Genomic DNA, 26,993 nt, shown 5'->3' with positions numbered 1-26,993 from the left:
TTCACTCTAACTAGTCTGTCATAATAAATCAAAGATAATAAATACAAAATTCTGTTCAGCATTTAGTTGAATACACGGTGTTCACTTGTCAAGTAGCTAAATGAAGTGTGGTGCATATTGACCTAGATGTCTCTATAAAACTATAATATTTATATCAAATACATATGCTCAATTCTCTTTATGGTCTTTCTGCTTAGTGTTCTGATCACGCCTTCATCTATCGACCACCTAAATTCTTTCTTCATATACCAGTAGCAGGCTGCTGTCGTTGAAGTAAACAGGTTCTTGTAAAGTCTAACTGGTCTTCCTCAACAAAGGATCCGTCTCAGTCACTTTTTCTTATTAAGAAAGTCAATAAATGTCAACAGAGACTGTATATATGGTCTTCTTTTATTCCTGGTATGCATTCTTTAAATATACCGGTTTACAATACATTTCTAGCTGCTTGTGCTTTTCATGATTTACCTAACATTACTCAAGTTCAATTAAGTGAACACTTTATGCATGTGCTTATTTGTCACTCTCTCTTATTCGGTTAAACACATGCATTATTTTAATATAAACTCCTCTGTCATATTAATATGGATGGAGTAGTAAGTGCTGCACAGTCATGATTTCATGTTTTCCTCTTTTTTCACAGAAGACTTGAACCCAAGGATGGTGCTCTAAGGACCACTTATTTACCCAATGTGTATAGTGAGCCAGAACAATGTAATATTGTAACCATTAAAAAAACTTGCCTACATATTGCATATATGACAAAAGCAAACACTGAGAATGACTCATCTAGAACTGACACTTCTGGACCAAAAAAAGACACACCAGGTTGGTTTTTAAAAAATAACTCTAAGAGGTATGAAACTAAAAAGTGTTACTCTCAAACTTGCCTTTTTGCATTAGTTATTCATATCTATGAAGACAGAGCATAAATACTCTGAAATCAAGACATGATATTTAAAAAAAAAAAATCCACTGTAAGCTATTTTGTTACTCTGATTCTCAAATCAGGCTCTAGAAATCTTCTAGTAGAAAGGAGACAAGTAAAAAATATTCAAGGATATAGCAAATTGTCTGTCAAGTGTGTAACATCCCAGCAACTTTATTTTAACATTTGTTCTCCTTCCAATTGTTTGTTAGAAAGTAGGTTCTCATTATTCTCTTTACTCCTGAAGAATTAAAAATTTAAAAAGTGTTGAAGTTTCTGAGAAGTCAAAAGCACTGACTTTCAAATATGTATCAACATTAAATGTATAAAAGAATATGACTACACTGTGCCTGGATATGTGATTGCAGTATGTGAGAACATGTCTGAGGTATCTTTAATTTCTGTAAATTGGACCTGATAGCTTCAACTGCCAACTATTTAGGAACCAGACTGAACTCGTGCAGCCTGTACTGAAGCTGCTGTGATTAATTCTGACAGAAACTATCTGTTATTTACAACAGGTTCCATGCTCTTTGGAATCTCTCTTACATTGTGAATAAAGAAAAAGGAATTAGTTAATACCAGAAAACACTCAGAGCTACATTCAGTATACGGTATACAGTACAGATCAGTGGAACAGCACTGGATCATACATCAGATTAACATAAATGGAAAACATTAATGTCAGGCATTTGAAAATTACATCTGATGCAGATACTAGTTTGCTTTGTGACCAATATAAGTATGTAAAATTAAGAATCAGGAAGGAATCATTTCAAATTCTCCTAAACATAAAATTGGTAATGTGTGACAAACATACAGACACACACAACACTCTAATTAGTTGTGAATTATTACAGCTATGAAACTATATCAAGTACATTTATACAAATCCAGGTTTCAGTCTTGCTCAGTGAATATTGGTGGTGTGTCACTGGCAACCTTTAAATATTAGAAATTGTTTCCGAAGTACATAGAAGTAGTACAGAAGAATTCATTTACACAGGCCCTCAAATATTTCATGCCCACCTACGTGAGATTTCTACTAGACAACAGGCCAATAGAGTGCATTTCAGATACTTTAATCCTGGATAAATAGCACACTCCTTTGTTTAAACTGTGCATTAGAGCTTGCATCTAAGTCTGTTTGCAATAGCATGCTATTGTAAGTGATTCACTGTGACCTGCTTTGTTAATTTCAACTTCCTTGCTCAGTTACAGCTAAATGAGTTTATCTTATATTTTTATGACATAAGGAATTGTCCAATGCTTGTCTATAAAGCAAGTTAAGAAATAAAAGTTAATAATCTTTGCTTGATGCATACCTCTGAAACTGCAATAATAAGAAGAAAGCACAGTGATTTGTTTCTTCCAGGGTCTGGACTGGTTAAGAGGCTTCCAACTATAGCTTAAAGTAAAGGATGAATATTCATCCTTTCATTCAATCGTGATGGTAATATTATCTAGAGTATTTCTGCTTTCATAAAAAATACCACAACATTTAGACACAACACAGCCATATCACTGTAAGAAATAAGTGAATAATTTAGTATAAATAGAAGTAAAAACTGTTAAATGCTATGGCATGCACAAGGAGTCCACACTAGAAAGCTTACAGTAAAATGCAGGAGTAAACCACACCTCCAGAATTAGCATCTCAGTTACAAATAGTCCTGTTCTAGTCCCTCCAAACCCTGGGCTTCCTTCTTGTAATATTTTGTGCAGCAGATATCACACACACAAGACACCCTGTTATTACTTGAAATCAACTGAAAATATTTTCCCTTAAAGAAATTGCTTTCTATGTTCCCACCATTACTCATTTTCAAATTGCCTTATGTGTTTTTTAAATGCTCAATGAATCAAAAAATAGTTATACCCTTTGTAAGCAATGCAGGAGTTAGCAAAGGCTTTAAGAATTTTGAGCATTTCATTCATGACCAAAGCCAATGCATTTCTTTCCATAGAAATCACCCCAAAATGTCATGACTAGTTTTCTGCAACGGAGCCTGAATGAAAAGAAAAAGTCATAAATCACTAAAACTTGCTGATCAGTTCACCACTTCTGCCACCCCACATTGCATTCTCTGGAAAGTCCACACTTAAAGTCATGGCCTGCGTATTTTGTAGCATATGGTAGAACTGCAGATTTATAAACCAGATTCAGCCTTTCTTGGGTCAAAATTTGGACAGCAACAACTGTTATTTTGATGCCAAACCCAAAAGTTTTTTTTAAAGTTTAGGCAGAGAGAAGAAAAAGTTGAAATTTTTACAATTTTAACCAGAAATACAGAACTAGTGCTGTTCCTGTAGGAATGAAACGTGATTTGAGACATAGAATACACATTTTTTTAAGTCATAATATTGTTATATGTCACTTCCCACATTTCCTTTCTTGCTTTCATAAGAATGGATATAGTTTAATAAGCATGCAAAATTTAAAAAAAAAAAAAGTTTGTCCTATTAGTTCTATCTGTCAGTCTATTTAACACACATCAGATTTTCTTTATCACTAAGTGAGGTTTCATTTGAAACAGTGGGATTAGAAGAATGGCTAGCAGATGGGAAATAGAGAAACCCCTGGGGATCATAATGCAATCCATGTCACATTCTCTTATTACATTCTCATCCCACTGGAAAATAATATCTTACATATTGTCTCAAATTATTTAATATAATAATCTAATGTCACTTTCTTTGGAGCTATGCTTCTCATTACTGCAGCAAATGGACTTTTGTCAAAGTATATGGATAAGCCTTAAATTTTTTTTTTCTAATTTTTAATCAAATTCAAATGTCTAATGAGTCCAAGATGGCCTGTCAACTTAAATTATCTGTTTGTCTTTCTGTTTACCATATCTATCTGTCTACAGTTTTTATTTTTCTCTGTGAAGTTTAGTTATTGAATCCCATGTTTCCTTCTGGAAGGAATCTCTAACAGATGATTATTCCTGTTGATATGTTGATGATTTGCTAATTTATGGCTTGTAAATTTAAGAAATCTGAAGAAATCTCTGGGAAGCAGAGCAGATCATGAGAGAAGAGAAACAAGAGGTTTCAATAGGTTATACAGTAAAGAACTGTGATTTCATTAAAATACAATTTTTAATCTTATATATTAGCTACAGTAATGCCTTTGGATAATTTTTTTAAAATCTTTTGAAAATTTAACAAAGTTTAGCATAAATATTTACTACTGGGACAAGATAAGCAGTTTATATATACACATACATGTATATAAAATAATAATAATCCCTCTCTCTGCCAATATCCATTTGTGTGAAGCTGTGTTCTGCTTGCTGCCTTCATACAGAGCTTCCATTGGATTTGATATCAGTTTTGCATGAAAAAGGCAAAAATAATTTAGTCCATGGAATTAAAAGTCAATAATTCACTGTAAAGTCTGAAAAATATCATTAAGTTATCCAGTCTCTCTTTCAGTCCATCAGTTTACAAATGTTCTTTCCATATGCTTTCTAGACCTTTGTGCAGGCTGATTTAAAATAAGCTAATGTCTTCAACTGGAAAATATTTCACAGACTTAAAATCCAGTCTGATCATATGAATACATGAATACAGAAATGAAACAACTGCGTAAGAATAATCTTGATTCTCAGGTAAATTAGTACATGCAGAATAAAAGGTTAATAATAGATTTGTAGAGGTAAAACAAATCTGCATCTTTTACCAAATCTCAAACCAAAGCCGAGTAATATGAACATTATAAATAAATAAACAAACCTTGGCTTTTTAGTTTTGGTTTGTTTTTTTTTTTTTTCTTAAAAGAAATAAAACAAATTATCTTGTAAATCCTATTTTGGCTGGGACTGAATATGTAAGTTCCAAATATCACAAAAAGAGTGCAACGGTAGAATTCTACTTATCCAAACCCAAGAATTTCTTGAAGAAAACCCCTGTCTTGTAAGACTTAAAGCTTAAACTTTATAGTTAAGATGTTAGTTGGAGCACTTCAGAAAGTCATCCAAAGCCAAAGTGATCACTGCCTTTTCCAGCCTTCTAGAGATATGCATGCATGAACTAACCTGTAGTCTTATTGCTACATTCTAAAAGCAATAGTCTATCAGCTATGGTGACAGTGGCAGATACCTTTTCATCCTTCTATGGTACTCCAATTTAAAAATATCCCTTTAAAATGATCCCTTGAATACTAACTCATGAGTTCTACAGATAGGTTACAGAGAGAGCCTAAATGGAGTCAGCCAAATCAAAAGCCTTAGAAAGAAAAGAGCTAAATGTAGATAGGGTGTAGGGAGCTAGCTGCTGGTCTCAAAATTATTAAGAAAAACAGCTAAGAGGAAATATCATAAATACTCAAGCTATATACCATTTCAGTTTGTAACTGACGAAAAAAAGTCAAAGAAACAAAAAAGCATAAAACTTCCCCTGCTAACATATATAAAATTATGTTATTTTCTTAACTAAAGTCTAATCTATAGACTTTTTATAATACTGTAATAAAAGGTCAGACATTTTTCATTCTCCACCCAACTATGTAACATCTAGCTTTTATCTCCAGCATTTGTATCCAGTATTTTGTCATTACAAATTATTTTATCTGTTCATAATGATACTAGTTTGTCACTAATTTACTTTATGAAATTACTTGAATATAACTTCCTTCAAGTATATGCTTTCATCAGTTATTTCTTAGTGATCTAGTAAGTTTCACAATGTTTTAGTGAGATGTACTATATAATATTGCAGATGTTTTTCAGTGTGATGACATAATGCCTGTTGATGAAACAATTAATAAAACTTTCATTATAAATTTGTCTATTTTGCATTTTAAAAGCATTTCTCATCTTCAGAAAGCATAAGCTTGACTCCTAAATCTCACAAAAACTCTGACAGGTAGTTACTAGTTTATTAATAACAAAAATATGCCAATTGTTCTACAGAGAAAGTAAGTTATGTTGTTACCTACTTCTATAGAAATCCACAGAATGTTGGCTACTATGTAAAGAATATTATGTGCAATACCTCCTTTGCAAAAAGTATTTCCCAAAACGTAAAATCATGTACTACAGAACTCATCCAGGGAAGTACACAGGAAGGAGAAACAGTAGTGACTGAATTGCTCATGTGAAAGAACAGAAAAACTATGTAGGGCTCGATGTGGAAAATATTGGAAGTGGCCACCTCATTGTTATCCTAAGATACCTCTTAGCATTATTAAAAAACAGTATTCTTTACAGTTCTGGTTGCTTCTCATGCCTGAATTTTATTTCCCAGTTACATCTTAGTTATATATACATATATAATATCAACTATTTTCTGTCTTTGTAACTACAATGTGGTTTTCTCTGTATCATTTGTATTTATAGCAGTACTATAGCAAGAAACAATGGTTTGTTCTGAGTATAAATAAACTAAGAAAGCCAGTTTTTCTTGTCTACTGATGATCTTATTCTGGTGTATCAGGGCACATAGTAAAAACATTACGGAGTCTTCTGATGTGCTGATCTGTAAACAGCAGCAAAACAGCTGTTTAGCAGTAATCTCATTACCTATAGAGCAGATCTCCTTGCTTACAAATCTGGAATTCAAGACAAGGATTGTTACCTTTTTTTGATAACGTCTTAATTTTTTTTGTACTAGGTTGTAATTTTGCCACAGTCATTACCCTATTTTTGTCATTCAATGCATATGTTTGGTCTCAGTCACATTTTGTATAGATATCTTGGTATGCATTTTGGTATATGCAACAGTGAGCACTGTTGTTTATTTAACAGGTGAAACTTCAATCAAAGACTATAATAAAATTCCTGCTTTGTGTTCTATGAGACCTTAGAAGTCTCATTACAGGAATATATTATAAAGCTGAGATTATAAATTAAATTTAAAATTCCCCATGGACTTTTGTAACAAAACTACCTAGTATCTAGTAAATTTAACCAGTGATAATTGCATACTGCCTACAAACTACTTCTGTTTCCAAACTCTCTATGTATGTGTCTCATCTAAGAGAGAAGTGAGCATCTTTATAGTGCAAAATGGTTCCTATATAGTTTATGAGTCCTTTGGGGACTTTATTGGCTGAAAAGCAAAATGAAATGTGATCAAACTTGCTGGTGTGTTGGTTGTTTCTTTTTTTTAGTAAGTGGAGTTTTTAGAAATAATTTTTATGCATACATTCTAGCTGTTTCTTTAGTTACAATTCTATAGCAAGTCTCTCCTTAGTATTAAAGCAATGTAGTGCAATCCTCAAAACATACATAATCATATGTTAATTTTAACCTCCCACCTAAATGTTTAATAATCATATAGAAGCATGTTATTCCACAGACATAGTTCAAGAGGCAACATGTATAAAAATATATATAAATGCTACAAAGCAGATTCCATGTATTTATCTATTTTGGAGAAAATTAAGAAGTATAAATATTTGCTATTTTAAGAGCTGAAACTACATCTTTCAACAAAATTTAGCTGCTTTAATTTTGTACATGTATTTAATTTTATCTGGAAACTTTCTGCTGTTAGGAATAGAACTGTAGTTTCTCATTGTGTTTGCTGCCAGAATCTATGCTTGGTTGCTCAGCTAAAGACCTTATATTGCTAATTACTACCACATGCCCATATCCCAAGCAAAGGAAAACTTATTGGTTCTGACAATCCATTCTCTCAACACTGAATTCCAAATGAAAACTTAAATTTTGGCCAAACATAACATTTCATCAATCTTGTTCTACTGACTGCAGCAACATCAAACAAGGGGTGCTAATGGCTTTTTACTGTGCAGTTCCCAAGCTTAGATTCTCTGATGAAAGACCCACATGAGCAAAGGACATCTTTAAACTACTTAGTAATTAATAATTGAACCAGAAAACAATGCATAAAGTAAATCGAACAGTTTGTATGCTGATGACAGAGCTCAGTTTCAAACAACAAGTTATTGGGCAGTAGAGATCAGCAGAGAAAGCACTGACAACAGAGTGAGCTAACAACAAATGGATAGCGCATATAAATAAAGACAGAAAGAAAAGGTGAAAAAATAAAATTAAGCACACCCCAAAGCTAGCAGAAGCCTGTAATCTGGAGTAGAGCTTTTCAGGATGTGGGGTTCTGACTGAAGATCAGGTCCAAGTTTAGAGACATCTGAGCAATGCTGGGTACTAGTGACAATGTAGAAGGGGAGAGATGAAAACTCTCTATGCAGAATAGTTTTTAACCATATTCTCCTCTGTTATAATTCCTTTGGAGCCTCAAAAACAGAGGTGTAAGTTCTGTGTTTGAAAAACTCTCTTTGAGAAACCAAGTACGAATACAAATACGAAACTGAGTAGGCCTCTGTCACAAATAAACATTTTTGGAAATTAATTATACTACTCTATCTAAGAAATAAATTAAGGCATTTTGTTAATCTGGATAACTGAATTATGATGCAAGTTTCCAACATTAGTGTTTACAGTAAAGAAAAAAAATATTTGGATACTTAAGGGTATCTAAAAAAATGAAAGCATTGAAGCTTTCAATTGTGTCATCTAATTGCTTGAGTATTATTGAACATACAGTAGTATAAGCTATAACCAAAGAAAAAACTTTGATTTATCTACCCAGTGATGTAAAACAGTACTCTAGAATTAGCTCTGTGGGACATTTACAGTCTTTCTGCTCCACAGAGAGGAGAAACAACTTGATAAAAACATATTCCACATTTATAAAATGATGCATCGGTGATGATTTGATAGGAATAAAGTAAAAAACATATCTTCTTAAAGTAAGGAGAGGGACAATTAATTAGATGCGTTCCTTGCAGTACCTTCTTTATGTTATATGGAAAGGATTCTGTATCACTAGTCTTTTAGGACAAATATTTCTCTATCAGTGAATGTCACAATGATATGTAATGAAACAAAAGATGGCAACACTAAAGGTGATATAGAGGAGAAACTACTATATCGCCAAGTACCTCTAGTTCATTAAAGGCTATATCCCAGCAGTCTAGATGCTGGGAATGCCAGAAAGAGCTGGTTTTAACTTGGTCAAGAAAACAAGCAGGCTTTCAATAGATATTAAATGAGCTTATGTGGTCCAATAAAATTTAACTTTTGCTACCAGGTAAAACCAGTATTTTTTACAGGTTTGGGTTTTTTTCATATGATATTGATACTAAAGCTACTACTTGTTCTTCTTAAGATAGGTTTTATATGCGTGTGGAAGTGAATCACTTTAAAATCCCTGGTCATAGATCCTAAAGTCACGAGTGTTTGCAATATTCATATGAAGTCAAAAGGAGCTGCATGAGATCTGAATCTGCTGTTTGAACAATGAGAAACAGCACTGTCAGACTTCTGACATAGTCAGTCTAATGGAATAACCCCATCAACATAAATCTCATATTTTGCACTCCAGTGAACCCAAGTTTTCTAAAGAACTGAGTTGTTTGAAAATCATGTGAATTACCATTGTCACTTAGTGAAGACATGACTATATGATAATCTGATGCCCAAAACTGTGAAGTGACAAGTCAACACTGTTCCAAAAGCTAACTGCAAATGCAATAGCAGCATTTTTTGCAAGATACATCAGTGTAGTCTTACTGTTATCCATGTTCTCTTGAAGTAGGGACAAAATATTGTGACTTGTACCATAGCATGGCCCAGGTCTCTAATTATAGTGTGACAACTCTCCAGTGGTAACATCTGATGTCAAGGAATACAGCCTCATAAGCTGTGAGTCAGCTATTACCACCTTCAGGGGCTCTTTAAAGTCACACAACCACACCTGGTCTTTTTTGACTTACTTTCTGCCTCGAGTTGAGTTAAAAGTCCCGCCGTATTTCTTCCGATTAAGGATGAGAGCAGCAATTTCTGGCACGTAGCGAGCAAACATTGCCTACATGCATGAAACAAAAACAAAAAAAAAAAAAAGAAAATGGCATGCAGAGAGTGTTCTACTGCAGCAGAGGCAGCAGAGCCTCTTGGGATACTTACTTTCTTCCACTAACCGCACTATAGGAACCACCATATTTCTTGCGGTTTCCTATTAACTCTATGATTTCAGGGACGTAGCTGGCAAACATGGCCTAAGAAGAAGATAGGAGACAGAAGAAAAGACTAAAAAGAGAGGCCAAAGAAAGGGGGATGATGAATATTTTCAGAAGATATATATCTTTAAGATCTGAAAATGCAAAAGAATTAGATCTATGAAGTTGTTTAAAAAGAAGATTTAAAAAAATGTAAAAGTTCTTATCAAACAAAACAAGAGGGCTCAATGTAAAAGTTGGTCTCGGAGAAGGTGCACACCTTATAAATTAAGAAAATGGTCAAAAGAGGAAAAACAGGCACACAAAACAAAACAAAAATAAAATTAATCCAAACTGGTATCTAATCATAAAACACAGTTATGTCTAATTCTTCCTGAAGAGGGGAGGGGAAAAAACCTATCCAAGATCCACTGCAAAAAACAAAACCAAGTATTATCATTACTGTTACATTTCTATTTGAAAAGACAGACTTTTTTCCCCCATTATTAGAATTCAAAAGAAGACAAAAACAAGATGGAATCAGGGGTTATTCCCCCTGCCAAGAAACAAAAAAGTCACACCCCCCCGCCCCCAAAAAGAACTTTTCCAGAAGTTTGTGTTTGTAAAAGGATTGGAATAACACATGATAGAAAAAAGGTTTTGAGGAGAAAATAAAAATTATTCTGCCATGTTTTGTCCAACAAACATCTTCCTTGTGGCTGGATACTTCGAAGAGCTACTGCCAGTTGACATGGTCTTTGTCTTCGTATGTCAACAAACATAGATGGGAATGCATATATTTATGCTCATATATATATTCATATATATGTATCTGTGTGTGTCTCTCATACAGCATTCACATTAGTTATATACATATCACCTCTGTAAGATGTATGTATATGTGAAATCAATATATGAGAGTAAAGTAACAATATACATATGTATGTATGTGCACAATACATATTGTGAGTCATCCCTAAACCACTTACCTTGCACCGTGTAAACATTAAAATAAACTTTGCTAGTTTAGACAATAACATTGCAACAGGTCCTATAATATTACTGACACTGATAAATAATAGAAAAGTTGACACAAGACAATTAGTAACTTTGGTGCTATGTACATACAGGACAAAGAACACAAGAATTTGCTGATATAAAAGGATACTGGTTATGGCCATGTGATAAATTGTGAGTTAAAATTGCACTACATGACATGAAAGGATGTTTGAAATTAAAGAGAATGTGGTTTGCCATCATCTGGATCAGGCAAGCTGCTCTTTAAGGCAGTCCAAAGCCACAGTGTTTGTTGGAATTCTGGGAAGGAACACAGAAGGGTAGGTAGGACTTCTGAAACCGCAAAGTGCCTTTAAGTATCAATAGCAGCCTCAAAAAAAATACACTACAGTCAATCACTAAAAAGTAAAGGACTACAAATAACATTATAAGTTGAAATAGTAATGCACTTCATTTATGTATTCACATGCATTACTCATTTAAATGGATTAGAAAAATTCTGACTCTATTAAACTGGACTAATTTGACAAGCTCTGTGAAATATTTATCTATAGAAAAAATGGGGTGTATTAAACATATTTAAAAGTTTTATAATTAATTTTAATTCACTAAATTAGATATTATTATTTCTTTAATTACAGCATTGAGATATACAGGATCAAGTATTAAGGTCACTGGAATAATGATAATAACAATAACAATAATAATAATAGAGTTTTTACCAATCCCCCAAGGATGAAGAAGACCATGAAAAGGCGACCAAGGGTTGTTTTTGCATAAACATCTCCATAGCCAACAGTGGACATTGTAACCATCAGTAAATAAACACATTCCCAATATGTTAGCGGTTGATTATTTTGGAAATTTTCCCATGGATCCCCTGAGTTCTCCACCTAAAATGTGCAAGAAAACATAATGAATTAATAGAGTTGTACAACAAATTAACTCTACTGATATATGTGTGTGCATGCGTGTGTGTGTGTGTGTATATATAATTTGGCATATAATATAAACTCTAGATCTTTTTCCGTAATTTATTTTGAACAAACACAGAACCTAACCCTGTCTCAATTATAGCATTACCGTTCTTTTGCCAATATGCATAGCCTTGCCACTCATACTGTTTATGGAAAGTATCTTTTCCATTCACCACTAAATAATATAACTTACTAATGCAGATAGGTAAGTTCATTTTATAGCAATATGTTCAGAACTTTTTCAGAGTGAATCTTACTTGTAATGCAATTATACTTGTTAATGGTTTTGTTTTAAAGCATTATGTAGCTATTAAATGCATTGTGACATGTTAAGTTTAGCAATATACTATTATTTTCCAAGAAGTCAGCTACTGTATGTGACAAAGTTATAAATTTATCAGTGGGAAAGGAGCATGCCTTCTAAAATTTGTTCCACAGCAAAAAGTTTGAAGTTTGAGGATTCCTATAGCAGAACAGAGAAACTTATGCTGAAAAGAAGAAAAAAACCAAAACACCACCAAAATCCAAGCCCTAGAAAATAGCATTCCCTCTGTCCTGATATAATTTTATAAAGCTTTTGTTATGTTTTGTTCAAAAATAGAAAAAGCTAGTGTTCCTATGATAAAAATGCTATATTTGCCCAGAGGAGTGTAAAAATGCGGTCATCCATGAATAAGAAGTGTACCATAAATGAAAACATGCAGAATTTTGGTGCATCTTAGTAAGAGTAAAAATTAAATCACTATCTGGTATATCAAGAAGATAAACATTCTGAATTTAATCTTATATAGCTGGATGCAGCTCAAGGTAATTCAAGTGAAGTCAATTAAATTGCTCTGGACTAACATCAATATCATTAAATTATAATATTAGTCTCAAATCATTCCTGAATAACTTACTACTAGCAGCTTGAAATTTTCCTGATTCTAAGTTGATCATAAATTGTACTTAAAGGACAAACACTTAATCATATTTAATTATATTTTCCAAGCAAATCAGTAAAAAGTTTAAAAAGTTTAAAATACACAATTGACATATACCTATCATATATATGTATATTCACATTTATGAGCTCATATGTACTTCTATACTAACTATCTTACATTTTTCAGGTATTGTTAAGTGTGGAATAAAAATCTATTACAAAAATCCATGTTATCAGTGACCGAAAGATACACCAAAAATAAATAAATAAATAAATAAATAAAATTTAAAAACAAGAGGGAAGGAAACAACCTCTAAAAAAATGGTACCCAGAATGTTAGCAATCCCACTACTTCTCGTGGAAATACAAAAGTGCTTCCTTCAGGCCCAACCATTTATTTCCCAGGACCTCAGTACCATTTCAGCTCTGCCAGCCCCTTCCAGGAAGCACTCCAGCTAGTTATTTAGGAAACATTGCCACCTACTGGTAACTTGTAATCATTCAAGAAGTTGCATCAGTCCAAGTCTCATATTTTATTGCTGAGGTTAATGAGGTATTGCTCGCTATTCAGAATTAGTTTTGAGTAGAAGCTTAAAATTTGGGAAGCTGTAACGTCTTTTTTTTATTGTACTCTATAGATGTGTTAAGGGATTATCCAGAGCAAGGCAATTTCAGGTAATAAAGTAGCTCAGAGAGCAGATGATCCATGAGAAAAAGTCAATGAAGTATTTTCAAATATACTTACCAAATGTATGAACCCAGCTGCTGTCAGCCACGTGCTGATAAATATAGAGCACAGATTCACTAGCTTGATGGAATTACTGAAAATAAACAAAACCCAAGAACAAATAGGAACTTAGACTAGAATTTATCACACGTTTTTAATATGTACCTGTATACAACTGCATACTTCAGACTGAAAGAGTCTGTTCACCATTTCTGAAGAGAAGCAGGCTCCTTAAAATACTTAATCAAAAGCCTATGCAAAATATGTATTGTCTTTGCTGAGTTCACATTTGCATTATTTAGATAGCTTGAAATAAAAATTCCAATGCACTTGAGAGCAGAAAGACAAATGGAAACCTTAGCTACATTTGCACTCATAATCAAACACATAGAAATAAATAGTGCTTTTTCACAAATAATTTGGTTGCTTCTCAGTACACTCGGCTTCTCATTTTTCATTGCTATACACCTCAGCAATGATTTACATGTAAATATTCTGCTACCCTGGAATACATCCATGCAGGTCCAATGAAATAAACTGGGCAATGCCAGTTAACATTAGCTGCTGAATACTGCATTTATACAAACAATTGACAGATGTTTTTTGAATTATTTCATTTTTCATATGCTTCTTCTATATTCATCATGCTTTTGAACTGAGACCTGCAGACACTTTAAAAATTAACAGCAAGAGGATGTTTTTGTTGCATACTCATCACCTGTTAACACTTGTATCTTGCATACATGACCACAGGGCAAGAATATTTTCCTACAGTTACAGCAAACAATTAATGAACTACTGCAGCCAATCTGTAAATGTCATGCTGCTTTTGTGAAAAAATTACGATTCCCAAATTAAATAACTTAGGGATTTTATAGTTCCTGTGTAAAGTCCTAAATAATTTTTATATTCTTCTGCTTGCATGAATTCCTATGGACTTGTCTGTGGAAATTCACATGGAGCTAGAGTATTTCATTTCATACTTCACATTCACAATTTTTCTAAAATAAAAAAAAATTTTAAAAAAGAGAGAGAGAGATTGAAACCTACCAGTCAAACTCTGTAAACTCTTTTTAGTCCCACTGAGTAGCATGTTCCCTATTGTAGCCAGAAGCGATTTTGAAGCAAGGACCTTACTCAGCTCAGCAGGAAAACAGGAAAATACCTTACTTAAAAGCTTGTGGAAGAAATATAAGTAAACCTCACTCCCTCTCTTCTTACAAAAATCGCTATGATTTCAAAAACTAAGAAGGATATTCAACAAATACACAAGGAACTGAAGTCCATGTATTACTGTGCCTAAATAATCTTACCCATTCACAGAATTGTATTAGAAATAGCTCTCCTTTATTTTTGAAAACATTTCTAAGAAACAATAATGCCTCACTATTATGCCTAATGCAATACATTCAAAGAGAATAAAAATTGGGAAAAATTCACTATCAGCGTTAGCAGTAGCAGTTTTGCAGTAAAATTAATTAACAGTTATATAACTACTTTAACTGTTATTAATTAACTGTTTATAACTACTTTAAGGACAATAATAATGCATTATTTTCTAAACAAAGTTGAGAAATTAACGTGGAAAATTAATCAGACCAGTTCCATTAAAAATATTTTTAAGAGTTACAGTTAGCGAAGTGGGCATCTTTGGGTACTAGGAAAGAAATACAACTGGGTAATGTGACAGATGCTATAACAAATACTGTACTCAAAAATAAGATAATATACCAGCAGTTCTGCAATTAGCATTCACCTACATCAACACATATTCCCTGTTTCTCTATTTCTTAAGGTATGGTTGATTAAAGTCCATATTTTATTGGTGATAACAGTCAGTCAGCACAGGACTTTAACCAATAGGTTCCTAGATTAAACAAAATCATAGAAATCATGCTGATGCAAAACTTTGTTATCAAAGACTAAATATCACCCTTCACCTGAACTTAGAATAGGAGAGGCTCCTGATACAATAATATATCAGTTGGTCTGCACATATTACAGTAATACAAGTAAATGACAGCAGCCATTAGGAATGACTATTTACATGAATTGTTTGGTACATTTTATTTTTGCAATTTATTAAACATTGTACCTTATCTCTCCTCTATGAAATACTCCCTGTGTTTCTGCCAGAGTCTAAATATAGATGAATGATTAGTCACAAACATTTTCCTCCTCTTTAAGCTCTTTCCAACATCTGTCCAAAATCCCTTACTGTGAGCCCTGCCTAAGCCTCTGCAGTTTTGTTGAAAAATATTAGAAAACAGTGAAGTGGAGAGATATTTTCAACTGAACACCACACAACTCATTCTATTTCATAAAACACAGGAACAAAAAATATTGAGTAAAATACATTTTATTTCAAATTAGGGAAACTAATAGATCCTCAGCAGTGTATAGTCTTTTAATTCACTGCTGTAAAATTTTGCTTTGCCTTACTGGTTCTTTTCAAATATAATTAATAATTTTTCAGCTATTCTAATAATTATCTTTCACAACCATACTACTTTGCTAGTCTTCTCACTGCTTCTGTTTTTGCATTGTTTTGCTTCTTCCTTTGGATTCCAGTGTTTGAAATGGCCCTTCTACTCATTATGCAATATATGCTCCTTTAATCCTCATATCTCAGTCACTAATTCCAGGAATAATTTTAATTTATAGGTTAGAGTAAACTTTTTTCTTTACTGGGAGGAATGAGGAAAAAAAGGACAAAATTTCTTCTCTAATTGCCCCAAATTTTAAAAACACAGCAGTGCCCTCTATAGTCTATCAGTTTCTCATCTTGTCAGTAGTGACTTGTTAATAATGCTAAGCACACTGAAACACCTCTAGTCAAATTAGTTCCATATTTTTTTCATATAAACACATATCACCTCGAACAAAGAACACTTTTATCTTTTGCAGAATTTTTAAGTGTTAGTGTTTTTTCCCTATACTATCATTTCAGAGCTAGTAATGATATACTGAATTTGCTATCTCAGTTCAACAATTCAAATTCTGTCATTAATCCTTGGTCTTTATGTTCACCAACAATGATGTTGAAAATTTCATTAAAACCTTAAAAGTAGATTGCAACAAATGCTAAAATATATTAATTCTGTAAGTTTTTTAAACATCCCTGAGCAAAACAATGTTGCAGTAGCTGGTCAAAAGCATACAATACAGTATAAGAGTTTAAGGTAGTAACAACAGTTTAAGACCACTCTATAAGAGTTCAAGGTAATAACAACAGTTTAAGGCCACTCTATGTAATTGAAATTACTGCTTGAATTTAGGGAAGTAAATTTTATTTAATTAAAAACAAATTTACTGAGACTACTAGTTTAACTGCTCTAACTCTTGCAGAATTACTAAAGATTGTCCATTAACCACAAGTGCTCAGTGTGCTGCTTTTTTTTTTTTTTTAGGAAGATTAATAATGCAGAAATAGAAACTCTAAATTAAAAAATATTTTGGTACTGTAACAGAAAAAGTGTACCCACCACATGAACCATAGTTCTTGTTTGTGATGATACTTAAGAGCATATTGAAAACATCAAAATTTCTCACTGAAGTTAGCAGTAGCAGTAATAAATGAATTTTCTAATTTTTTGCTTTCTAAAAGCTAAATTCATGTAAGACAATAAATAAAAACCAAGGCACGTACATGGTCAAGTCAGGTGTAACTAAAAACTTTTCTAAAATAAATGACATTCTGTTCATTTGTTTTAATTTGACTCATCCATTTTATAAAATGATTTTTTGTGAACATTGATAGTATCCAAATTACTTAGTTCATTTCAGGTTATTAAGTAAGATACAAAAGAGAGCAGACATGTCTTTTTATTGAAGAACCAGGAACAGGGAGATGTAAAAAATTGTTTTGAGACACTGGCAGCTTTTAAGTTAAATAAATGGTGTTATTGATGAACTGCTGGGGATTAACCAGTTGAGTAAACTGAAACAGTCATGTAAGAAAGCTTTGCTTTACAGGCTTTCTAACAATCAACATTTGAGGTTTACAGATATTTGGACATTCATATAAATAATCAGAGAGATGATGATATCTAATCTAACAGTAAATTTTGTACCAGAGAAATGCTATTTAAATGAACAGGTCAATCTTGAATAACCAGCTCTGAATTCACTGAATGTGATTAATGCAGTATTTCTTCACTTATGGATCTGGAAGTTTACAAATCCACCACTCCTGAAGGGGCTTTTAGCCTTTATCCAAAATCCTTTGAGTTTATGGGGCTTCTCTACTGACTGCCATTTCTTTTGGTGAGGTTGTTCTCTGTGTTAAATGCAAAATCATTGGATATTCTAAGCCCGTGCACAAATTACTCACCTTTACCATACTGGTAGTATTCTAAGCTACTAGACTACATCTTCACTGCACATTCTTTCATTTTTTTATTTGACAAGAACTGGATTCCTTACAGTCACACAGCTAAAGACAGGTAGTGCAAGAGTTTTACAGCAAAGAGAATAGTTTCAAGGTTAAGAGTTGAAGAAACAGCTGTTTACCATGAGCATGTACAAATCTCAAGAATCTATTTCCCCATCTCTACCAATTAACATAGCAAGTAAATGGAGTTACTTGCATATAAAAGCCCTCACACATGCATCATCAACAGGTGGAGAGAGCATAGGATTTCAGGATGGAACTGAGTTTACAGTAAGTATTGGAAGCTGGGTTCAATACTTCACCTGGGGCATTTTAGGGAATGATGAAAGGCAATGTGTCTTCAACTGCAAGGCATGGGAAGGTTCCTTTCATTTTTATTTAGTGATCTTTTGTTCAAAGTTGCGCTGCTTCTGCACAACTTTCACGTATTAATAGCCCAAAGAATCAGTGAAAGCCAGACGGTTACTTGGAGTATTTTAATTGTTCTTTGAAATAAAAGCTAATGACAATGAACACAATATAAAGATAGCTCAGTGTAAAATTAATTTTTAATATATTTTTGATGTGCAGACAAATGCTCAGTTCAAAAAAAACTGAAATAGAGCCACAATGATTATTTCTCAAAATACTTTTTAACTGTCTTCTGTTGAATTAATTTTGATTTCTGTTTTTCCAAGGCAGCAGAATATGGACTGATTAGGTGGAAAGCAGCAATGTTTAATCAGTGCAGAGCTCTGTAATTCATTCTGCTTTTAATTTATCAGCATAGACTTGCCCAGATATTTCAAATGTAACAACACATCAAGTAAAATCTACTGATCACATAGCAAAAGATGCTGACACCGATAAATCATTCATCAGCAGAAAAAGGTTTAAAGAACAGATAACAAGTGTTTTTTTCCAGAAAAGAAAATCATATATTACTAGGACCACAAATCTAAGCCATTTATGTTCTGTCACCAATGCAACTAACTCAGTATGTAGGAAAAAGTCTTACCTTGTTTTAAGAATATTCAGAAACTGCAAAATTTCTGAAAACTGTATCAGTCTAAGGGCTCTTAGAAACCTTAAGCCTGCAGTAAAGAAAAAAAAAAGCTCTAGTAAAGAATAATTCAAATTATAACAACATTTCACTTACAATGACAGTGATCAGTTAAATCAACATAGGTAGCATGCAAAATGTCAAATACCTTTGAAATGTTCTTCCATATTTAAAGGTTCCAAGGTCCTTACCAGTTTTTTTCAAATTGTTTTAAACTTATTTCCTTAATAACTGAAGTATCCTACCAGAAAGCCTTAGTTTATGTAGGAAGCCATGGGAGGAGACATACAGGCTGAAAGCTAAGGGGAAAAAACCTCACTGAGGTTCTGTTGGTAGTTCTAGTGCCCATGTCCTTCTCTTCCAGGCTGACAAAGACACATACAGATCTGAAACTCCTCAGTCCTCCCAGCTCCCACATTGCTTAGTGAAAAATAAGAGATTATGGGCAAGAGATCTGATAACCTGGATGAAGTAGACTGTGTATATGCCTGATTAAATTGGTAAGTCTTAATGATGTAAAATCTTTTATTGTAATAATGCCCCCTATCTCTACCCTAATTTCAAAAAACTCAAGCAGGAGAACAGAGAAAAAACATATTCACTCTTAAAAATGACAAATATACTATAATTCTTTCTATCAGACTATAAGAATAGATTGCACTTTGGCTATTAAAGAAGTAACTGGTTTTACAATGAAATAACATTTTTGTGTTGAAATCAGGTTGCGTGAACAGCAATTCCCAGACAACTACAAAGCCAGCGAGACATACATGGAGACAGTGTGCACAAGAGAAAATACTATAGAAGATTAAAGGCTTAAATTATTAAAAGAGACTTATGCTGATAGTAAATAATTTGGCTGCAGATATTTGGCATATGAATAAAAGTACACTGTGTATTATACACATGCACAGCTCATAAAATTAAAATAAGGCTTTGAGGATAATTTTTATTGGACAGTACAGCCAGGAGTTACATAAAAGTTGTGTAACGTGGTATTGCAACTGTAACAGTTAGGTCCAGGCCAGCTTCTTCTCCTATATCCTCTTTATTGACATTTGTTTTACCCAATTCCAGTGCTATAAACCACATTTTATTTCTAGAAACTTAAGGAAAGACTGGACCTGGCAAACATATAAACCTGGTCACAACTTGCATCATCTCAGTGGAGCTGAGAGGTTCCCCTCAAGAGCCAAGATGCATGTGGCAAGATGTGTTTAAATCAAGGCTTTATTTCCACAGTATTCTTGGAAAGTTGTTAAATAAAATTTTTACTCTTGCTAAGGCTCATAAGTAGCCTTAATAAGGCTCATAAGTACCCTGAATAAAGTAGAAAATCACTCCTGTCTATTACATGGATATAAATTTTCTTTTTAATTACTGACTGTAGGGAACTGAAGATTAATCACAACTGGAAAACTGGATTTGGGGATCTAGATGAAAAGCAATAAAATGTTGCTTAATAATTATAAACTTCAGATCTGTTTGCAGTTAGAGGATGATCATTTTGGATCATAGTGCTGAAAACTGTGAGAGACATGTCCTTCTGCTACTCCTATCCAAAGAGGTGTGGCTGGACAGGGATGGAGAGGACCCTAAACTTTCTCATCTCTGTTCCATCCAGCTACCTCCCTCACTTCACTCCCTAGAAACTTTTTGAAAAATAGCTGGTGGAAGAAAAATCCTTCTGTTCAATTGCTTTGCATTGCATCTGAAGTTAATGAGGTGCCCATGTTACCCATTGCAATGTTTCAAAAAGAAGCCTGAGAAACATCAAAGTTAGCAACAAAACCTCTATCTCCAAATTCTTACAATGCTTAGATATATTTCAGTTGCTGAGACATCAAATAATAGAACAAAAAGATTATGGCTTCAATGATTTTTTGTGAAAGAAAAAAATCATTATTAAGTTCTGCATTTGCTACAGCCTACACTATTTAAAGATTTCCCTTCAGAGAATAGAATTAAAAAAAAAAAGTGGAGAGTTTACGTTTACTTGAACTACAAATAGAACTGGTCTGTAATTGTAAAAGGTTACAATCACCTCGTAACTTCTGTATCTTGTCTAGGACATTACTTGTGGTGCTGTGTTTTATAGCTGAAGGAATTATGACACAGAAAGGATCAAATTTTGATCTTCAGAAACCTCAGTGTATTACCTGCTTTGTGTGGTTCAAATAAGAAGATAAAAATGAAATTAAAATCACAGTTTTCCTTATCATGATAGCAAATGAATTCTTTCCATTATTCTACACTTTTCAAGACCCAAACAGATCGATTATTAGATTCCCATATGCCTGTCATTTTATATGATTTTCATAGAATCACAGAATAGTTTGGGTTGGAAGGGGCCTTTAAAGGTAATCTAGTCCAACCCCCCTGCACTGAGCAGGGATGTCTTCAACTAGATTCAGGTTGCTTAGAGCCCCGTGCAACCTGACCTTGAATGTTTCCAGAGATGGCACATCTACCACTTCTCTGTGCAACCTGTTCCACTGTTTCACCATGCTCAATATAGAAAATTTCTTCCTTATATCTAGCCTAAGTCTACCCTTTTTTTACTTTAAAACCATTGTCCCTCGTCCTATTGCAACAGGTCCTACTAAAGAACTTGTCCCCATCTTTCTTATAGGCCCCCTTTAAGTACTGAAAGGTTGTAATAAGGTCTCCCTGGGGCCTTCTCTTCTCCAGCCTAAACAACCCCAATTCTCTTAGACCTTCCTCATAGGAGAGGTGTTCCATCCCTCTGATCATTTTTGTGGCCCTCCTCCGGACCTGCTCCAACAGGTCCATGTCTTTCCTGTGCTCAGGACTCCAGGGCTGGATGCAGTACTCCAGGTAAGGTCTCAGAAGAGCAGAGGGGCAGAATCACCTCCCTTGACCTGCTGGCCATGCTTCTTTTGATGCAGCCCAGGATACGGTTGGCTTTCTGGGCTGTGAGCTCACATTGCCAGCTCACATCCAGCTTTTCATCCACCAGTATCCCCAAGTCCTTCTTGGCAGGGCAGCTCTCAATCCCTTCATCCCCCAGCCTGTCTTGATACCTGGGGTTGCCCTGACCCAGGTGCAGGACCTTGCATTTGGCCTTGTTGAACCTCATGAGGTTCACATAGGCCCACTTCTTGAGCCTGTCCAGGCCCCTCTGAATGGCACCCGGTCCCTAAGGCATGCCAACCGCACCACTCAGCTTGGAGTCATCTGCAAACTTGCTGAGGGTGCACTCGATCCCACTGTCTATGTTGTTGATGAAGACATTAAACAGTACTGGTCCCAATATTGACCCCTGGGGGACATCACTTGTCACCGATCTTCATCTGGACATTGAGCTGTTGACCACTATCCTCTGGATGCAACCATCCAACCATGTCCTCATCCACCAAACAGTCCACCCATCAAACCCGTATCTTTCCAATTTAGAGATAAGGATGTTGTGGGGGACCATGTCAAAAGCCTTACAGAAGTCCAGATAGGCAACATCCATAGCTCTTCCCTTGTCCACTGATGTGGTCACTCCATCATAGAAGGCTACTACATTGGTCAGGCAGGACTTGCCCTTGGTGAAGCCATGCTGGCTGTCTTGAATCACCTCCCTGTCCTCCGTGTGCCTTAGCGTAGCTGCTAGGAGGATCTGTTCCATGATCTTCCCAGGCACAGAGATGAGGCTGACAGATCGTTAGTTCCCAGGGTCCTCCTTTCTACCCTTTTTAAAAATGGGTGCAATGTTTCCCTTCTTCCAGTCACTAGGGACTTCACCTGACTGCAAAGAGATGGGTATTCCAGAATAGTGTAAAAAAGAAATCTGAAAAGTGATCTGAACAAAACACATAAAAGGACTGGACAATGTCAGGGCTGCAGCTGGTAGGTTTGAGTAACCTTGTTTTCAGGTACTCACAGTATCTTGCTCTCAGGGGCTGAGCATACAACCATCAGTTCGTTCAGTGTTTGCAAGTGAAACCCACTACTCCTGCAGTGTTTACTCCCCATTAACACTATTAGCACAATGAGTCAAGTCAGCCAAAACAACTCTACATAGTAGGGACAAATTACACTGTACAATGCACCAGTATGCATACCTTCCTGGTAGCTTATACCATGCAAAGACTTCGTGTCGTCTGTTGGCAACATCCACTAATACTAGCTGAACTGAAACAAGGGAGAAAGGAGAATTCCCATTCTTGAACAGTTGTTTCTAAAGCTTGACTGTGAAAGAGATAAGACGTGCTGTCTTTGAACGAATCCGTTTGGCACTCTAAAATATTTAATAGCATTGACTACTTGACCCTCTAGTAAATTATGTGCATTTTGAAAGACTGCAGGTAATTCAGAGGTTTCAGCCTTATTCTTCAAATAGACTACAAAAAGCTGCTGCTGAGAATAAACTGTAAGCATAAAACTCAGATGAAATGAGTTTGCCCCTAAATGTATGATTATTTATATCACCTTGAACTTAGCAAGGGGATGATGAATCAACTGAATAATTCCCAGAGGAAAAGTCCACAAAGCACTTCATTCTGGTACTGGTATTAATGACATGCGGAAGTGTGCTTGCAATCATACATGCATCCGTAAACTGATGACACAGCAATCCTCACAGCAATAACCTTCTTGCAATGACACTGTTGTAAAACTGAAAATGGCCTAAATTATTCGGTAGGGAGCTTACTATGAATCCACATAAGGTCAAAATTAAAACAAGTTAAATAGAAAAGATTTTGATGGATTTAACTCAAGGGTAATTATTGACACGAAGTGTCTGTAAAAAAATAGCCTGTCTCTGAAAACTAATCACATGTAAACAGTAACAAAATACCCCATGCTATGCTCTCTCCATTTTCAAATCAAATTTGACTCACAACTAGGATGTTATCTCTTTCAGACCCACTAACTCACCAAGAATATAAATTTTTGATTTTTTTTATGTATCAAGAACAGTAAGCAAAATTCTATAATAGGACCACTAACAAAAATTCCCATTTTCCCCAAGATGTCTCAGCTACATATATGAATATGTACATCTCTCTTTCCTTAGAAATATTTGGGAATGTATTTTATACATGTGGGGAAGAATAATTTCTTTTAATATGAAGAAACTACAAAACAGTTTTACATTTAAATGATACAATCAATAGTTGAGATAGGGTAGGCTTCTTATGTATTACAGTAAAGTCTATTCTAATTTTCCACACTTCATAGGATCCTGCCTGCTAAAGTTAATTGCAAACTGCTGAATGGAATGCTCAGGAAGTACTTGCTGTTTTGGCTCCATCATGTCACTTACCTTCTTCTTGGCAAGAGGTTTTATATCAGAATTTTCTTAGGGGATCTGACTGGAATAAGATATAATGTTCTACACTACAATTTATAGAAAAAATAAGTATCAAAAGATTTAATTTACCTAGAAAATCTATCTAATCACAGGAAAAATATACAGATAAAATGAAGTGCTTCTTCAGTTTGTCAGTCTTCTGCTTCTAAACGGATGACCAAACTATGCTTCTGAGCTGGAGTTTATTTCAGCTGCAATACCCAGGATAAAGCTAAGACATTCATAGATTTCTAGACCAGAAAAAACTTTTATGATTATCAAACCAGATTCCTTTAACAATATGAGACAAAGTATTTTAGTCAATACTTTCTGCCTTTAGTAAAATAATTCGAGTCGTAGGTATGATGATTCAAATGAACCTCTGTGTATACCACAGGTTTATTTTCTTACTGTGAAAATATTTCTTTAGCTACCTGTGTTGCCTGTACAGCTAACAGACCATCTTCAAAGTATACTCAAAATGTAAAATATGTATGTAATATGTTCTGTTATTTTTACTAGGTAATTTCCTGGATAACACGTGTGGTTTAATTTTATTTCAGATTCTGAGTGTTCAACCTGTACCCTGTAAAACAAAAACCCAACAAAAAAGACCACAAGAACGACACCTGACTCCCAGAGAGCAAATGCCTACCCCTCCTGATATTCTTCTATACACTGAATTTAGATAGGAAAATTACACACATCTTTCAGGCCAATTTTGAAGGGTCACTAAGAAAGGCCAAATACCACCCAAAAACCTGAAACCAGTGTAAAATATTACAGAAATCAATGATATGTGCAATAGGTAACAATATACTATGTTAAAATACTGGGTTAGATCTCAAATACAACAGGAGTATTTTTATTCATTTCACTACATACTTGTTCAGTTCTGTGAGGTGAGGTGCAAATACTCTCCAGCTATCACTTTCTGACTCTTTACTAATGACCCAGTAAAACGGGTGCTTTAGACCAGAACAGTGATATAAACATGACCAATAAACTATGTGCCAGTAGCAATGCAATTACAGGAGAAAATTATTTTCTCTATAAAGTTTACAGCAAAACAAATGACATTATTTTAAGCTTTATTTGACTTTAAAGTCTTACAGGTGCTGAAATATGGTATTTTCCTGTCTGTCAGACAGTCTTGCAGTCTCTCTGCTGAACTGATGCTTTCCACTGGATTAATACACAGCAGCAATCAGGATTACCCATGGGTTACAAACCCCCGAAAAAAGGAAATTTATGATTTTAAATCTATAAAGGGGAAGAGAAGGAAATCATAACTAAACTTGTGTGTCTTTAACAAGATTCTAAAAAACAGAAACAGGAATTAGGATGTTTCTTCATTCAACATGAGAGGTCAATCTACCAGAACAGCATCAAGCATTACATTATTTCTCATCAATGAGACACATAATCCCTTTCTTATTGACATATATTGCTTTTTCTTGCTTATTGACAATCGCATATACAAAATATTGGTATAAGGATTCAATACACAGAGATTCTATATACCATTTGTATTCCTGACAAACCAGTCACCCATTCATCAGAATGGTATCTTCATCAAACCTATCAATGGCTACTTCTACCCTGAATTTCATTAAGATTGTATGGTTTACTGAAAACTGAACAAACCAGAATCTATATTTAGGAAATCAGAACTTTTTCTGAGACACATATAATGGAGGGGTAATTTTTAGGATGCAAAATAATCCTATCCTGAATGCCTTCACACAGCACAGCAGAGCAACCTCAGATTCCATGCTCTGTATATAGGTTTGAAAATGAAAGCTCAAAGAACAAGACAAGAAGAAATAGCATGGGAGGAAAAGAATCTGCTATTCCTTGGAAGCAACACAGCCAAAATATTTTGATGCATTTCCCTGCCTCTGTTGTGCAAGTGTACAAGCAGGGAAAACAGCCCACAGCATGAAAAAAATCAATACCCTATGAACCAGAACAGTAAAACTCCATCAAGTTCAGAATCTACATAGGTTGTATAGTAATTGCTTTCAAACAATGTTGTATCAAAGACTTGTCAATAAATCTCTCTGCTGCATGTCTTTAACTTACTTTTACACCTGTTAAGATAATGACAGCAGTTTTAAAAATAATTTCTTAATAACTCCACCATTGCAGAATTCTACATTCCATCCTTCAGTAAAGAGTGGATTACTTGATTCTAGGTGAACGCTGAACCCCTTTGATGAGGGAGATATGAGAACATTAAAGCACATGTGTTTGGGAACGAATTTTTCTAGAAAGAAACTGAAATACTGCAGTGTTATTTTGAAGTTGAAAAATTAAATATAATGTCTTTTTAGAAGAGAACAACACTAGCACCAGAGACAGAAACACAAACTACAGCTCTGAAGAAAAAGTTTAGAGTTAGACCTTACCCCAGTATGAGCCGACCCTATAACAAGACACCAGAGAGTTTCGAAAAGTATGTTGTTCTTCCTTTTCAGGGATATTATGTCCAGCTTTGACACGATATCCATTTTGGAACAATTCTCCAAGAGATTTTTTACGCCGTCTAGTACTTTTATAAGTTTCTGTACGTGTGCCCCCAGAAGTGTTGTGGTAGACTAAAATCTTGCTGGAAATCATGACTGTGTATCTTCAGCTTCAGGAGCACTGCACATAAGTATTGCGGTCCAGTCTTCAGTCACAGCATCCAC

General features: G+C 34.4%; 1 protein-coding gene across 28 annotated transcripts in view; it reads right to left on the bottom strand.

Moving 5' to 3' along the window:
- KCNMA1 (potassium calcium-activated channel subfamily M alpha 1) overlaps window positions 1–26,993 on the bottom strand; it is a 529,204-nt gene that overhangs the window by 159,802 nt on the left and 342,409 nt on the right. For all 28 annotated transcript variants that reach the window (XR_012650088.1, XM_075025663.1, XM_075025664.1 and 25 more), the window contains 4 exons: window positions 18,951–19,026; window positions 13,579–13,654; window positions 11,654–11,824; window positions 9,883–9,974 (listed from right to left, as the gene is read on the bottom strand). Coding sequence is in view for 27 of the 28 variants with exons in the window: in XM_075025663.1 (XP_074881764.1) it covers window positions 9,883–9,974; window positions 11,654–11,824; window positions 13,579–13,654; window positions 18,951–19,026 (415 nt within the window). In the remaining variant the exon portion in view is untranslated. The remainder of the gene's footprint in view (window positions 1–9,882; window positions 9,975–11,653; window positions 11,825–13,578; window positions 13,655–18,950; window positions 19,027–26,993) is intronic.

The sequence above is a fragment of the Buteo buteo genome, chromosome 4 (genome assembly GCF_964188355.1).
Source record: "Buteo buteo chromosome 4, bButBut1.hap1.1, whole genome shotgun sequence".
NCBI lineage: Eukaryota > Metazoa > Chordata > Aves > Accipitriformes > Accipitridae > Buteo > Buteo buteo.
The sequence above is the reverse complement of the archived record's forward strand: the minus strand, read 5'-3'. Positions and strand labels throughout refer to the sequence as shown.